The following is a 13,850-nucleotide window of genomic DNA, read 5'->3' on the forward strand; positions in this document are numbered from 1 at the left end:
ATAGCAGTGGACTTGGCAGTCCTAGGTTAGTAGTTGGATCTGATGATCTTAAAAATCTTTTCCAGAGTAAATGATTCTATGATAAAGTAAATTTCTCAGAGGGGATACATCTCTCAGTGATACATTTCTACTAATAGTTTCCTAGAATAACACCATCAAAATTTGGTTTTCGATTGTTTGCTCCTGTGTGACATTTCCATGGATAAAGTACCCATCATGTGGATGGTTCTGATAGTAATTATTGTACACTGGAAACTGTCTCATCCAGGGCTACCAGATAATCTCTAAATAATACTAGTAGGTAGCAATTTCAGAGCAAATCAAAAGAGCTGCTTCTAGTTGTGGATGTGCAACTGTTCAACTAGGTGTAGATTTTGAAAGTCTAAAAGGGTTGGACAAAAAAAGAAGTTAAAAATTTATTAACAATGAATTTAGACACTGTTGCTAGGTAAATAAACTTGTAAATATAGTAATAAAATGAGTATAGGTCACAATTCTGGTGATTGTCTCCATACCCTGTGGAGAACAAGGTACGGGCCTGCATATGCTCTTGTGGCTGTTTCTCTACATTCTTTCACAGAGGAAAGTTTCTTCAAACCATGTAGACTTGGAACTATGAGACATCGTTTAATAGCCATGGTGGTGCCAGGTCAACAGACTCAATGATCTTAGAGGTCTTTTCCAATCATAGCAATTCTATGCAAAGTGCTGAAGAGACATGGAGTCAGAAGTCTTTGTATCTTTAAAACTTTACACATATTCTGTATAGGAAAGTTTCTTAGGAGAGAACTGATTGTCTGGGTCATTCTATCAAAGATTTCTTCCTCGTTCTAGGACAATGGAGGTTATTCTTCCCCTGTACTCAACACTGGTCAGGCCACACCTTGAGTACTTGTCCAGTTCTGGGCCACTCAATTCAAGAGAGATGTTGAGGTGCTGGAACATGTCCAGAGAAGGGCAAAACAAAGCTGGCAAGGGACCTGGAACACAAACCCTATGAGGGGAGGCTGAGGGAGCTGGGGTTGTTTAGCCTGGAGAAGAGGAGGCTCAGGGGTGACCTCATTGCTGTCTACAACTACCTGAAGGGACATTGTAGCCAGGTGGGGGGTGGACTCTTCTGCCAGGCAACCAGCAATAGAACAAGGGGATACAGTCTCAAGTTGTGCCGGGGGAAGTACAGGCTGGACGTTAGGAGGAAATTCTTCCCAGAGAGAGTGATTGGCATTGGAATGGGCATTGAACACCTTCAGGGAGGTGATGGAGTCACCATCCCTGGAGGTGTTCAAGAAAAGACTGGATGAGGCACTTAGTGCCATGGTCTAGTTGACTGGCTAGGGCTGGGTGCTAGGTTGGACTGGATGATCTTGGAGGTCTCTTCCAACTTGGTTGATTCTATGATAAGGTGATCAAGAGTATAAAATCTTAAAAAAACTACTTTTAATGAAAGGATCACCTACAGTTAACATTCTGCGCTGGTAGATTTTCCAAGGCAGAGTGTCTCTATTGGAATGTTTAATTAGCTCTGTTGTGTTTAACCAAATGTTCATGCAGTATCATGTCTCCCACTATGGCCAGCAGCAGATGACAGAGAATTTCTAAGTGTAGTCTCAGAACTCTTTCAGACTCCACTTGTTTGCAAAGCAAAGACTTTCTGAGCCAGATGGGGTTCTTTGCACATACTAATATTCAATGCAATTGAATTTCTCTTTCACAAACCTGTCCAGGAATGAGTGGAATGCACAGTGAAATGTAACTAATTTGAGTTTGTGGAAACAAGCCTTAACAGTTGCAGTGCTATGTGAGAATGGAAATTAATGTTTGGCACTGTTCCTGTATTCCTTAGGGGTGCTAGAGATGCAATGGAGACAGTCTGCACCTCTGACATAGGCGCCACCATGTGTTTTTCTGCTGTTGTATGTTGGAGAAAAAGGTGACAATCATTGGTTTCAGTGTTTACCTCTAGACTGGTACATTAAAAGGGAATTTTCCAGTGTATGAGAGCATGCAGTATCAAAATGTTAAACCAGAAGAAAATAACATAGTTCTCAATAAAAAGCTTTTTTATCTCTGCGACGCAGGGAGAGACTGCTGTGTCAAAGATTGTATATGAATTCCAAGAAGGTAACTGCATTTTCTTCACTGTTGCTGAAGTTGCACTCTATCACTTTTCATCCTGGACTGCTCTGTAACAGCACAACTGAAAATACTTTTTTTTTTCTCCAAAATGTCCCATGCATTTTGAAATCCTTACAGTCAGCATAGTCTGTGTTCATTATTGACTAAGTACAGTCACTGCATCAACAGAAGCTTTGCCTCATAGCACTGACTTAAAAAGAAAAGACTGATGTGTATTATTATGAATTGTACTTTATAATGAGTATTTTTGCCAAATCCAATAATAAACATTTTCTGCTAATGTCTTTTCATGATGCCTAGGTATAGCAGGCCTCCTTTATTTCATCTGTTTTCAGCCAGCTAACTGCAATGCCTAAGTCTGGAGGCTTGGCACTGTATGGATCTGCTATAGCCAGTGGAGACAGAATGACATTTCCTAAGGGTACTTGCAAAGCTCTGAAGGTGAAATGTGCCCCTAAGAGTTTACAGCTGGATCCATTCGAAGTACAGGGGAAACATGGTCACAGAAAGTGGCATAATGGAGTTGCAAAGATAAATGCTTTTAATATGTTATTTTCCTTTGGAACTTTTTTCAGTTGTTAGGTTTGGTTTTGGTTTGTTGTGGTTTTGGTTTGTGGTTTTTTTTAATTCATTAACAATTTGCATGTTTTGACACATGGAGTGGAAAGTCTGAACATCTTTACAAGCTTCTGAAGTTCAGTGTCTGGAAGATAAGGGCTTTCCTGAGTATTTCTTCTGCTGTGCTAGGAGCTCAGGTTCTGAAAAGTTCTTGCTTTGCTTTGGTTTCTCTACCACAGAAGCTAATGTAATGATGCTAATTTCCTTCACTGGGCATGTTGTGAGGCGCAATTACCTGAAGTTTATAAAGCACTTCTAAAGTGTCAAACAACTTTTGTATTAAGCAAATATTGATAGGTAAGTTAGGATTTGTTATACTGATCTGTTTCAAAACTTTGTGGTGTTTTAAAATATATAGTGGTTTTAATTGAATTATTTTAGGGATTAAAAAAAAAATCCATCTGTTAATAGTTTCAAATCTCAAATAAGGATACTAGGTGTAACATACTTGCTTATGCCTTTGCTAGACCAGATGTACCTCCTCATGCTGATTCATAAGGACTTTAAAGTACTTACTAGTGATATTGACAATACATGTTATGAAAATACTTAAAACAGACAATCTTTAGGATGCAATTGTATGCATCTGTTCTGCTTATATGTTTGATTGTCCAAAAAGTGCAAAATTAGCTCTGCTGAGGTCTGCATTCTTTCTGAAATTAAAGTTCAAAAATAGTTTTCTGGAAAGTGAAAAAATGTGTATACCCAGCCAGAAATAGCCAAAGTCAAGTATCATTCCTAGAAGAGTTCACTGCTCTTACTAGCCTCCATCGGAGCACTCCTCCTGTAAGTGACTTATATTCAACACTGAAATTCCAGAACTGGGATTGCCTCAATTGGCAGTTTATTTAATGGATTTGTTTTATACTGGTGTGATAGTAAGCAAGGTGTTTTGACCAATTCCATCAGTGGGAATGTACGACTAGAAATCAAAGCAGATTTTTCATATTAACAGTTCCTCAACCATATAGGTTTTCTAGATCACAAACAATATCACCACCTCCATGAGGAAAAGGATCACCAGTTTTTCTAATTGCAGTGTCAGATTCTTACACTGACATGGAGGGATGTCCAGACTGGATGCCTGCATGCTTCTGGTTGCTCAGGATGCTTCTGAGTTGATTTGAGGTCTGGCAATGTGAGGAATGGCTTCCAAAGACAGACGTAATGCTAAAGGAAAGGCAATGCAGTTGAAACTTTCTCTACTACATCATTAGCATTTCAGATCAGATTTTCACCTTTGAAACCAATCTCGTAGTTGTTCTTGCTTACAATGCTTTGTTTCACTCTACTGAACAGTTTGTCTTCAGACCCTTATCCTTTTAGATTAAATTAAACCAAGTTATGAGTTCCAGGAATGCACCCATATATATACCACAACCTCTGGTAGTTGTTTGGTCCATGGATTCAGAGTAGATCTACCTCAAAGTAAGCCGCATCGAAAAGCATAGAGAGTGGATGTCTCTTCCACAGCAACAGCTGTTTCACAGTTGTTCTGGATTACCTGTTTGCATTACAATTATGTTACATTGGAACCAGAGCACTTTCTGCATTTATGTTGCATCTGAAGGATTCTTTTGTTGCTTGGAATTCTCTCAAGGCTAAAGGATGTTATTCTATCTTGACAAACACTCCCACTTTGCATACCAAGTAGGTTTCATTATATGACATAAATTGGATTAATAATTCTCAGGTTGCAGTTGCAGTTACTTCACGAGTCTCCTATGTACTGGCATGCATATTCACAAATGTTGAAGCACTGTGTAGTACAGTAAGACCCCACTGTTAAAGAATCTGGGGATATCTGACCTTTCAGCATACCAATAACCATTTATATTGTTAGTGAAAAGTTGTCTAGGGGGAAGAAAAAACTCCTCTGTTTTCCTTTTCGTATTCTGAGCATCTTGCACATTGGAATAAATGGAAATGTTTTCAGTGGCTGTGGTGTTTGTATTACTTGACATTCTTCAGCATTTCTTTATCCTTAGCATGCATAATTACAGTAGCTGTTTAGGCTGATGTTTTTTTTTCCACTCTGTCTGTTGAAGGCTTATTTAGTTCTCTTTCTCAAGAGCACAGAAAGCACTAAAATGAATCCAAGAATGTTTACAGCTAGGTTTCTTATGACCTAGGTCATATTGTTGTCTTGAATCAGTTTTCTCTCTCATCCTCAACTGAAGACAAAAAAGTGGCTTAATCTTGCGGGGTTAAATAAAAGAAGGAATGCAGTGCAAGGAAGATTCCTTTTATGCAAGCACCCAGGGATGACTGAAAGTGCCTGTGGGCAGTTGGTCCCCATTGGCTCTCGAAGTAAATGCAATGATGCCCACAGATAGCCTGTATTGTTGTCAGTTAAATGGGATCATGAGTGTCTGAAAGGTGTTTGAGAATGAACTGAAAATCATTTTCACAAGTGGATGATTACTTCTGCCACATGTTAACCGAACTCTATCAGAGTGGCCCAGATTTTTGAGACTGCATTTATTGCTCTTTCAACCTTGACTGAGGTTCCTCTTTAAGAAAGGCCTTTGCTGGACTAAACTGCTACATGTATTGATTTTTCTTTCTATATTCTTTTTCATTGTTTGTGATAAATGAAGCCTTTTACAAGTAGAGAATTTATCATTCAGGATGTAGATAGATTGCTTCATTCCTTAGAATAAAAAGGCCAGTCTAAAAATGATCTCTGTAGAGGTAGTAAATCCTTTCTTATTTCTCCAGCAGTGAATAGCTCTGGTATTCCACACTCAATTGTGTTTTTCAGCTATTCATTAGTGCTGATTTTTTCATCAGAAAGTAAACCCCTGCACTCTTGTAGCATGGACTTAGAGCTACTATCTTCTTTCCTGTGTATGCCAGCACATAATTGAAACCAAACTATAATATTTAGCAGTATGATTTTACATGAAACCATACATGCTTTAAAAAATACTCAACCTCTATATATTTAGAGTAGTGATGCTCAGATTGTTTTCAAGAAAATGGTTGTTCAATTCTGTTTTTTTATGAAAAAATTAATGCTGACAGAGATTTTAAAAATACATAAAACATTTTTATCTAGGAATTTCTGCATTTCTTAGTGGAAATGTTATTTCCTATTATTATTATTTGTTTTCCAGGAAAATGAACTTTAAATATTAAATGTTTCTTTTTCTGCTATGGTGTAAGTATTGTGAGGTATAAACAGGTAAATCTGTGTCTTCATAAAAATGGATTTTTATTCTTAAGTTTGGGAGTGAGTGAAGAGATCAAAAGCAGTACCAAATACTACTGAGGAAAACAAAATTGTAAACCTGTTTTTTAAGGGCAGAAGTCTTAGAAAAGTGATTGCATGGTTTGTGCCTTTGGCTGTGTTTTCACAAAACAAAACTGTGCTAGAAAATCCTTACATTAAGCACTTAGGATGCTGATCAAACGTGTTGATTCATTAAGTGCTGTTTTCTATGTGCTGCATAAAAGCAGGCATATTAGCCTTAAGTTACTGGAAATTATGTAATATAAAAGGACTGAAAAAAGCAACCAATCATATGTGTAGTAACCATAAATATGCTTTCTAATGTGCACCTGTACAGATATTGACTTTTTGTACACATAATCTTTGTTATATTTGTGTATTTTTACATAATGAAACTCTGCCATCTATACCTGTTTCTATGGACATCAGAAAACAAATCTTATGGGACTTCTTGTCAGGTGACTATCTACCCTTATAAAATGTAGTTTTAAGGAGAAGTCAAATTTAATTGGTAATAATCAATTGCTGTTTCAGCACTCAGATACAGAAGAACAATTTCAGTATCTTCATTCTCAGTATGTAGCTGAACTGTAATAATTATCTTAACTCTGGAACCCGAGTTAGAGTGAGAAAATTTGCAGCAAAAGCTTTGGTTAATTTTTAGAAATAAGGAATTAGCTACTTCTGACTATCAGTTTCTTCTTTGTATTGCACAGAATATTTACCTAAAGAAAGGTACAGCATTTGAAGGAATGGCTGTTATGTTTCTTGTTGCTGTTGAGGGTGTTTATAGTAGTCTGACTCTATACATTTTGTGCACATTATTTTGAATGGAGAGAGGGAGCAGTGCTTATAAGTGAATACAGATACATATACGAGAGGAGAAATAGCAGGCTGTGGCTCTGTGACTTGGCAATTATGAGGGCCCAGTCTGCTCATTTTACTTTTCTCCATCATGGTCATTAATAGTAAAGGCAGACTAAAAGTCGTGAGCTGTTCCTCCTCCGCCCTATGGCAGTATTAGAGACTAAGAGGGCAATAGCAGTGAAGTATGCTTTGGGGAAAGTAACCTGATTTAGAGGAGCATACCTAACTGTTTGGAAACATAAGAAAAGCTAAAGTGTGGGGAAATGTTTGCTGTCACTCTGTGAGGTAAACACTTCCTTAGTTACAAAACATTATAAAGTTTCCAGTAGGCCCTATTTTAATACTCTTTCTGACATAACCCTTACTTCTTTCTTTTTATTAAGATATATAATAATAGCAGATTGGAGAAGCTAAAAAGCACAGCAACGAAAGCTCCATCAACGGGTAATTGTGTGCAGAAAGCTGATGGTCCTTACGTGCAAGTAAAGAACAGAGTAACAAAGCCAGGCAGAGCACAGCATAGTGCAGTAGTACAAACTGATGAAGGGTGAGGTATTTGTGTCATAATAAAGAAGGAGCTGCTACATCATCTGGCAAACCACCACAATTAATAAGCGTTTTCTAACATTCATGTTAGAAAAGTGATACCTGATGTGGGAAGGGATGTAATTGAATGTGTGCACAAGATAAGTGAAAAAAAAAACAATTTGCCTCTGCCTGTTTCACATAGGATGCTGGTTCATTGCTCTATTTTTCAACTGACTTAAAAAACACCAGGCAAAAAAGTCCCAGAAGCGATCAGAATGTTGAAGGCAGTAAACACTGTCCTCCTACCACAAAAGCCCCTGACTGTCTACCAGTGATCTAATCTACCATTTTCAATCTGTTATTATAACTTCCCCATAATATATGTGCCAGCATCCTCTGGAGAGTGCTTTGTTCTGTCATTGACCTACCTACTAGTACTAGATACCCTTGATATAAGCTGTCTGGCTAGAAAGGACATCTTATAGGTAATGTTTTGCTCTCCTGTCAAGTTTTAAGAGGGAGATCCTTACTGCTTCTACTTGTTGCTTACAATCTCTCACCTCATCCTTTTCTTCTTGCTGTCTTTGTGCAACATAACCACAGATACAGAAAAAAAAGTGTCACTAAAATGCCGTAACTCATTCTGTACCTTCTCGGGTAATGAGGGTGCTTCCTCTACCACCAAACAGTATGAACGTCTATGCTTTTGTCGTCTCACTGTTTGATGCTCCTGATTACATTGTCTGATTCAAAACCTGGAAATTGTCGAGGTGACAAGTAGTTTTTTGTAGTCTGAGAGTCTTTGTAGTGAAGTGTTTCTGCTCGGGAAATTAGATTCTAGTTTACTCGGGGGAAAAAAAGATTAATCTTGCATTTCTGCTAACATTTCTTTCAGGTGAGCCTTTTCTCAGACTGACACTGTGGCTGACTTCTCACACTCTGGAGAAACACTAGCAAATCTATGGAAACCAAATGAAAAAAAAAAAGAGGAAAAAGTATTGGAGACTTTTAACTTCAATACTGTTGTATAATCAAAAGTGTTATGTTTAAGTTATTTTTTTACATCTTCTAATGAAATTGGCAAAATATGTGATACCCATGTTAGTCTTCTCAAATGTGAGATCATAGAATCTTTTGTTCCTGTTTTTTTTAATTTATTTTGAGAGAAAAGAAATATATTTTTGCATTTTTATGGTCTGAGTAATTAGAAGAAAAAAAAAAAAAACATTTATCTGTAACAGTACTGAAGAAGCAGCTCAGTGGGTAGAGAAAATTAATGCAGTCGTTCATATTGGGTCCTCCTAGTATCATGCTTCTTATTAATGGAAAAATGTTCCCTTTTGTTATTTCCTTTGCAGATATTTGTATGCTCTAGGACAGAAGGTTTGGAAGCGGTGGAAAAAACGCTACTTTGTTCTTGTTCAGGTTAGTAGTCTGCCATGAAGTTTTGTTAAAGGGTAGTCTTGAACTAGCAACTTTCTTATACATGGTTTCTGGAGCCGTTAGTAAATCAGTGAATTAGGTGGGGGTTGCTCCCAGGCAACCAGCAATAGAACAAGGAGACACAGTCTCAAATATAGGCTGGATATTAGGAGGAAGTTCTTCCCAGAGAGAGTGATTTGCCATTAGAATGGGCTGCCCAGGGAGGTGGTGGAGTCACTGTCCCTGGAGGTGTTCAAGAAAAGACTGGATGAAGCACTTGGTGCCATGGTCTAGTTGATTGGATAGGGCTGAGGGATAGGTTGCAGTGGCTGATCTTGGAGGTCTCTTCCAACCTGGTTGATTCTATGATTCTGTATGCTGATGTCAGTATCTTCAGGCAATATATGCAGCACTGCTCCAACCCTTTTAGAGACATCCAGGGTAGCTTTTTTAAATTTACACGTGTAGTAAACAGAAGTGAGTTTTATAGAGAGTTTTACATACATATAAATGAGTCTCTACACTGAGCAATTTTTCAGCTGAAACTTAGAAATATCTAAGTGAAACTGTAACCTTGAAACTTTGTACCGACTGCTTTCTTGCAGCGCTCAGTTGAAAATACAATTATTTCACAAAGTGGATTGTACTTACTGTTTCATTTGTTCTAACCCAACAAAGATTTCCCACCTTTAAAGTTAAGGCAACAGTTATTATTAAGAACTTTTTCTTGAATATTTTAAAAATAATGCTAATTTTTGTTCTTCCTTGAAAATTAGGATCAGTTGTGTAGTAGTTGTTACCAAAAAATATAGTGTAGCAATTATTCTTTGCCACCAAACTGGCCTGACCTGCTGAGATGATATTTCATAACATTTTGCTCAAGCATTTTCACATGTTAGTGAATGGTGACAATGGCATGAGATAAAAAAAATATGAGAAGTAGATTGTGAGTGGCCAGAACTGAGAGATTAATGACTTCTGTGTCTTTGGAAAAAATCATTATTTTCTGTTTCTTTTCATTTTCAGATTGTGTTTACATATTTGCTACTCTTCTTAGTTCAGAGAATGCTATTTTTTGTGTCCTTTATTTTGTTGACAGCAAATGGTTAAATTGTGAGCCTCCATAAGTCATACAAAGGGTGAAGCCTGTTAATGAGGCTTTTTTAAGAAAAAAGACTTCTAAAACTATTTTACAGAAAGCTTGAGTTTTTTCTCTGCCAGGCTATCAGTTGCATTCATCTGGTCTCCTCCTACTTTTAAATAATGAAAATTGTGAGGATGTAAAAAAAATTAATCCTGAAAAAGATCTTTAATAAAGTGAAGTTACAAGCTGAGAGTAATTGCATAATAGCCTTGCCACAGCATTCTCCCAGACTTCAATGGGAGCTGGCTTGCATGTTGATAATCAATGAATAATGATTATAAGATTAGACAGGATGTTCTGGATAGTGTACTGAATTTATTTGGGTCCTCTGGATTTATTTACTAAGGTCCTCTGTGAAAAGAAGAGGACTTTTTTGTGACTTTAATAAAGATTTGTAAAGGTTGGGAAGATCTATTAAGGCGTGGATGTAAAGGGGAGATAATGTAAACTTGCAGAAAAAAAATAGAATCTTGCTTTTGTTTAACACTACTAATTTATATCTCCCCTTTAAAAAAAAAAATCTTTCTCTCTTCCTCTAAGCTGGAGGTATCATCCAAGTTTTAATATGTGCACCTAAGTGATATAATATTTCTCTGTGTGTATGATATGGAGTCATCTGGGAGACCAGTTCATTTCAGCCAAGTTAAAATTCACTTTCTTCTTCTTTCTATGCTGAAATTAAAATAATGGAGGAGAATATTACACTAATTTAACACATCTATCTCATTTTAAAGTACCCATCAGTTTAAGGTGTATAAAAATTACCACCCTAAATCAGACAGCTTTGATATATTTATGTAGTCCAGCCATGATACGTACACTGATGGTAAGCTGAAGTCAGCATGTGTGAAATAAGCATCCAGTAATGCATATCGGTGGGTTCTATTGATTTTTTATTGACATATTGAGGAGTCATCCTCTGTAGCCTTTTAACTTACATTTGTAAAATATTAAGACCATAAAAATCAGTTCTAAGACAAAGGCTATCAGTACAGTTTAACTTGCTTTGGAGATTTAGCTCAGGTGTGAAATTAGATGAATAACGTTGACTTTTCAGGAGTGTGATGTGTGTAACATGCACCTTCATTACTGCTACATGTATTAGAAGTTAGTGGTGGTTTCTGAGAGAAGAGGTCAACATTATGGGAAGTTTAGTGTCTGAAAATTTGAACCTCTTCATTTTATAACCCAATCACTTCTACAAACGATTATTTATTTCAAACTGGAAAAAGACTGGACACCGTGTGTTTGGTAAAATGCCTCAGCTGGACATGCTGTGCTTTACTTCATTTACTGTCTGGTAATATCTTCCTTCAGTAATCTGAATGCAGATTCATTTCTGTCATTTTAATTTCATGTGCTCTGATGTTTGAAAAGGCAGTCATTTGTTTCATGGATAATTTCTTTTCTCAACATGCCAACCATGCAGGCTAATCCTCACTGCCAAACTCCCGCAGTGAGCTGCCTAGTAGTGCCCTGTAGCAGGGACCACAGAGTCAGCTTCCAGGTTTGAAGTAACAGTTCATCTCAGCACATTAGAAAGGGTCTTTTCTGCCCAATGGGGACATCTCCTAGTGACACTGCTCATAAGTCATGTCCACATTTTTGTGCCTATCTGTCTGTTGTTTTTCCACTGTGTACCAAAGTAAGTAGAAAAGCTAGTAGCCAGATGTTCAGGCCTTTGGAATTTTTTTTAATTCAGAGAAATGCAGTTCCAGTAAGAAGATTGCTTTTTCTCCTGTCAAAAATTGCTATTTAAGAGGCTAGCTTAATTCTAGTTATGTCTGAGAATGTGTTGTACAGAGTCCTGACTTTTGAATATCCATTATTCGATGAAATATTAATGCTAATTTGCTGAATTCTGATGAAAAACTACCTACGAGTAGTCCATTAACTACTAACAATACAGCATCATAGAATCAACCAGGTTGGAAGAGACCTCCAAGATCATCCAGTCCAACCTAGCACCCAGCCCTATCCAGTCAACTAGATCATTGCACTAAGTGCCTCATCCAGTCTTTTCTTGAACACCTCCAGGGACAGTGACTCCACCACCTCCCTGGGCAGCCCATTCCAATGCCAATTACTCTCTCTGCGAAGAACTTCCTCCTAACATCCAGCCTGTACTTCCCCCGGCACAGTTAAACCTTTTCATAGATCTATATTTAAAAGTGTAATTTTATTTTGTGCTGATACTTCATTCTATAATAACCAATGGTAGCCACCAATAACCATAAGGAAGTTGGTTTAAGGGATTGCAAGCATAAACAAACAAAGCAGGATCTATATTTTGTTATTTTGTTGAGGTGTTTCCACAATGTTTTCTGGAATATTTTGTTTCTTTGGTGGGAAGATCTTTCAATGTTACTTTTTCAACAAGAATGCAAAGTTGTGACTTAAAGATCCTTTAATGAATTGTTCCTTTAAAATTAGAGAAAGCACTTGAAATGTTTCCAGAAGGAAAATCAACAGCATTGTTGTCTCTAATTTGTTACAGAGGTAAGTTTAAAAATGAAGAAGCATAGCTCACAACTTCCACAGCCTTATCTTCAAAAACACATAATGGCTGAGGGAAAAAAAATAGGCATCCTGTGCATTTTTTCAGTATCTGCTGGCTTCCTTTTTGATGGCTCTCTATGGCGATTGTTGACATGAAAATGTTTTTATTCTTGCCAACTGAGCCTACAGATTAATTTTTAGTGCCTGGCACTGCGATAAAGCCAAATTGTTCTGGTCAATGGAATTAAATAACGTGGCAGTCACCTACATGCTGCTGCTAGGCCTAGAGCCTTATGACATGGCATAGGGCCATGACAGGGCACGTGACATGGTGTCAATGCCCTGAGAGGACCATCAACTCTGGCTGTCCCTGCCCAGCATCTCAGGGCCTCTTCACCCTGGCCAAGATCCCATTTCAGCCTCTATGGCTGAACCAGTACCCAGCTTGCCAAAGCCCTGCCCTGCAGTGTGTCTTGCTGAGCTGGGCTCACGGGTGGTGGTCAGAGGAGTTAAATGCAGCTGGCAGCTGGTCACAAGTGGTGCTCCTCAGGGCTCAGTGTTGGGATGACTTCTGTTTAACATCTTTTTTTTATGACCTTGATGAAGACATAGAGTGTGTCAGCAATAAGTTTGCAGATGGCACCAAGTTAGGTGTCAGTGTTGATCATCATGAGGATAGGGAGACTCTACAGAGGGACTTGGATAGATGGGATCCATGGGCCAACATTAACAGGGTGAGCTTCAACACGTCCAAATGCCAGATCCTGCACTTGAATCACAACAACCCCAAGCAGTGCTACAGACCTGGGAAAGTGTGTGTGGAAAGCTGTCTGGCAGAAGGAGACCTGGGGGTTTGAACTGACAAGCAACTGAATATGAGCAAGCAGTGTGCCCACATGGCAAAGGAAGCCAATGGCATCCTGGCTTGTATGAGAAATGCTGTGTCCAGCAGGAGTAGGGAGGTGACTGCCCTCTTATGTAGCCTCACCAGAGCAGAGTATCTTGAGTATTGTGTTCAAGTTTGGGCACTTCATTACAAAAGGCATGTTGAGGTGCTGGAGCAAGTGCAGAGGAGTGCAGCAAAGGTGATGAAGGGCCTGGAGGATAAATCATATGAGGAGCAACTGAAGGAGCTGGGGATGGGTAGTTTGAAAAAGAGGAGGCTGAGGGGAGAGCTCATCGCTGTCTACAACTACCTGAAAGAATGTTGTGGAGAGGTTGGTTCTGGTCTCTTGTCAGAGGTTGTTAGTGATAGAACAAGAGGGAATGGCCTCAAGGCTGCAACTGGGTAGGTTTAGACTGGATATTAAGAACATTTTTTTCACAGAAAGAGTGGTCAGGCACTGGAGTGGGTTGCCCAGGGAGGTGGTTGAGTCACCAACCCTGGATGTGTTTAAAAAC

General features: G+C 38.3%; 1 protein-coding gene across 19 annotated transcripts in view; it reads left to right on the forward strand.

The window, feature by feature from the left end:
* Positions 1-13,850, forward strand: part of CADPS2 (calcium dependent secretion activator 2) — a 315,634-nt gene that overhangs the window by 188,396 nt on the left and 113,388 nt on the right. For all 19 annotated transcript variants that reach the window (XM_064142033.1, XM_064142028.1, XM_064142027.1 and 16 more), the window contains exon 9: positions 8,743-8,809. In XM_064142033.1, coding sequence (XP_063998103.1) covers positions 8,743-8,809 — 67 coding nt within the window. The remainder of the gene's footprint in view (positions 1-8,742; positions 8,810-13,850) is intronic.

Source organism: Pogoniulus pusillus, chromosome 4 (genome assembly GCF_015220805.1).
Source record: "Pogoniulus pusillus isolate bPogPus1 chromosome 4, bPogPus1.pri, whole genome shotgun sequence".
NCBI classification, from domain to species: domain Eukaryota; kingdom Metazoa; phylum Chordata; class Aves; order Piciformes; family Lybiidae; genus Pogoniulus; species Pogoniulus pusillus.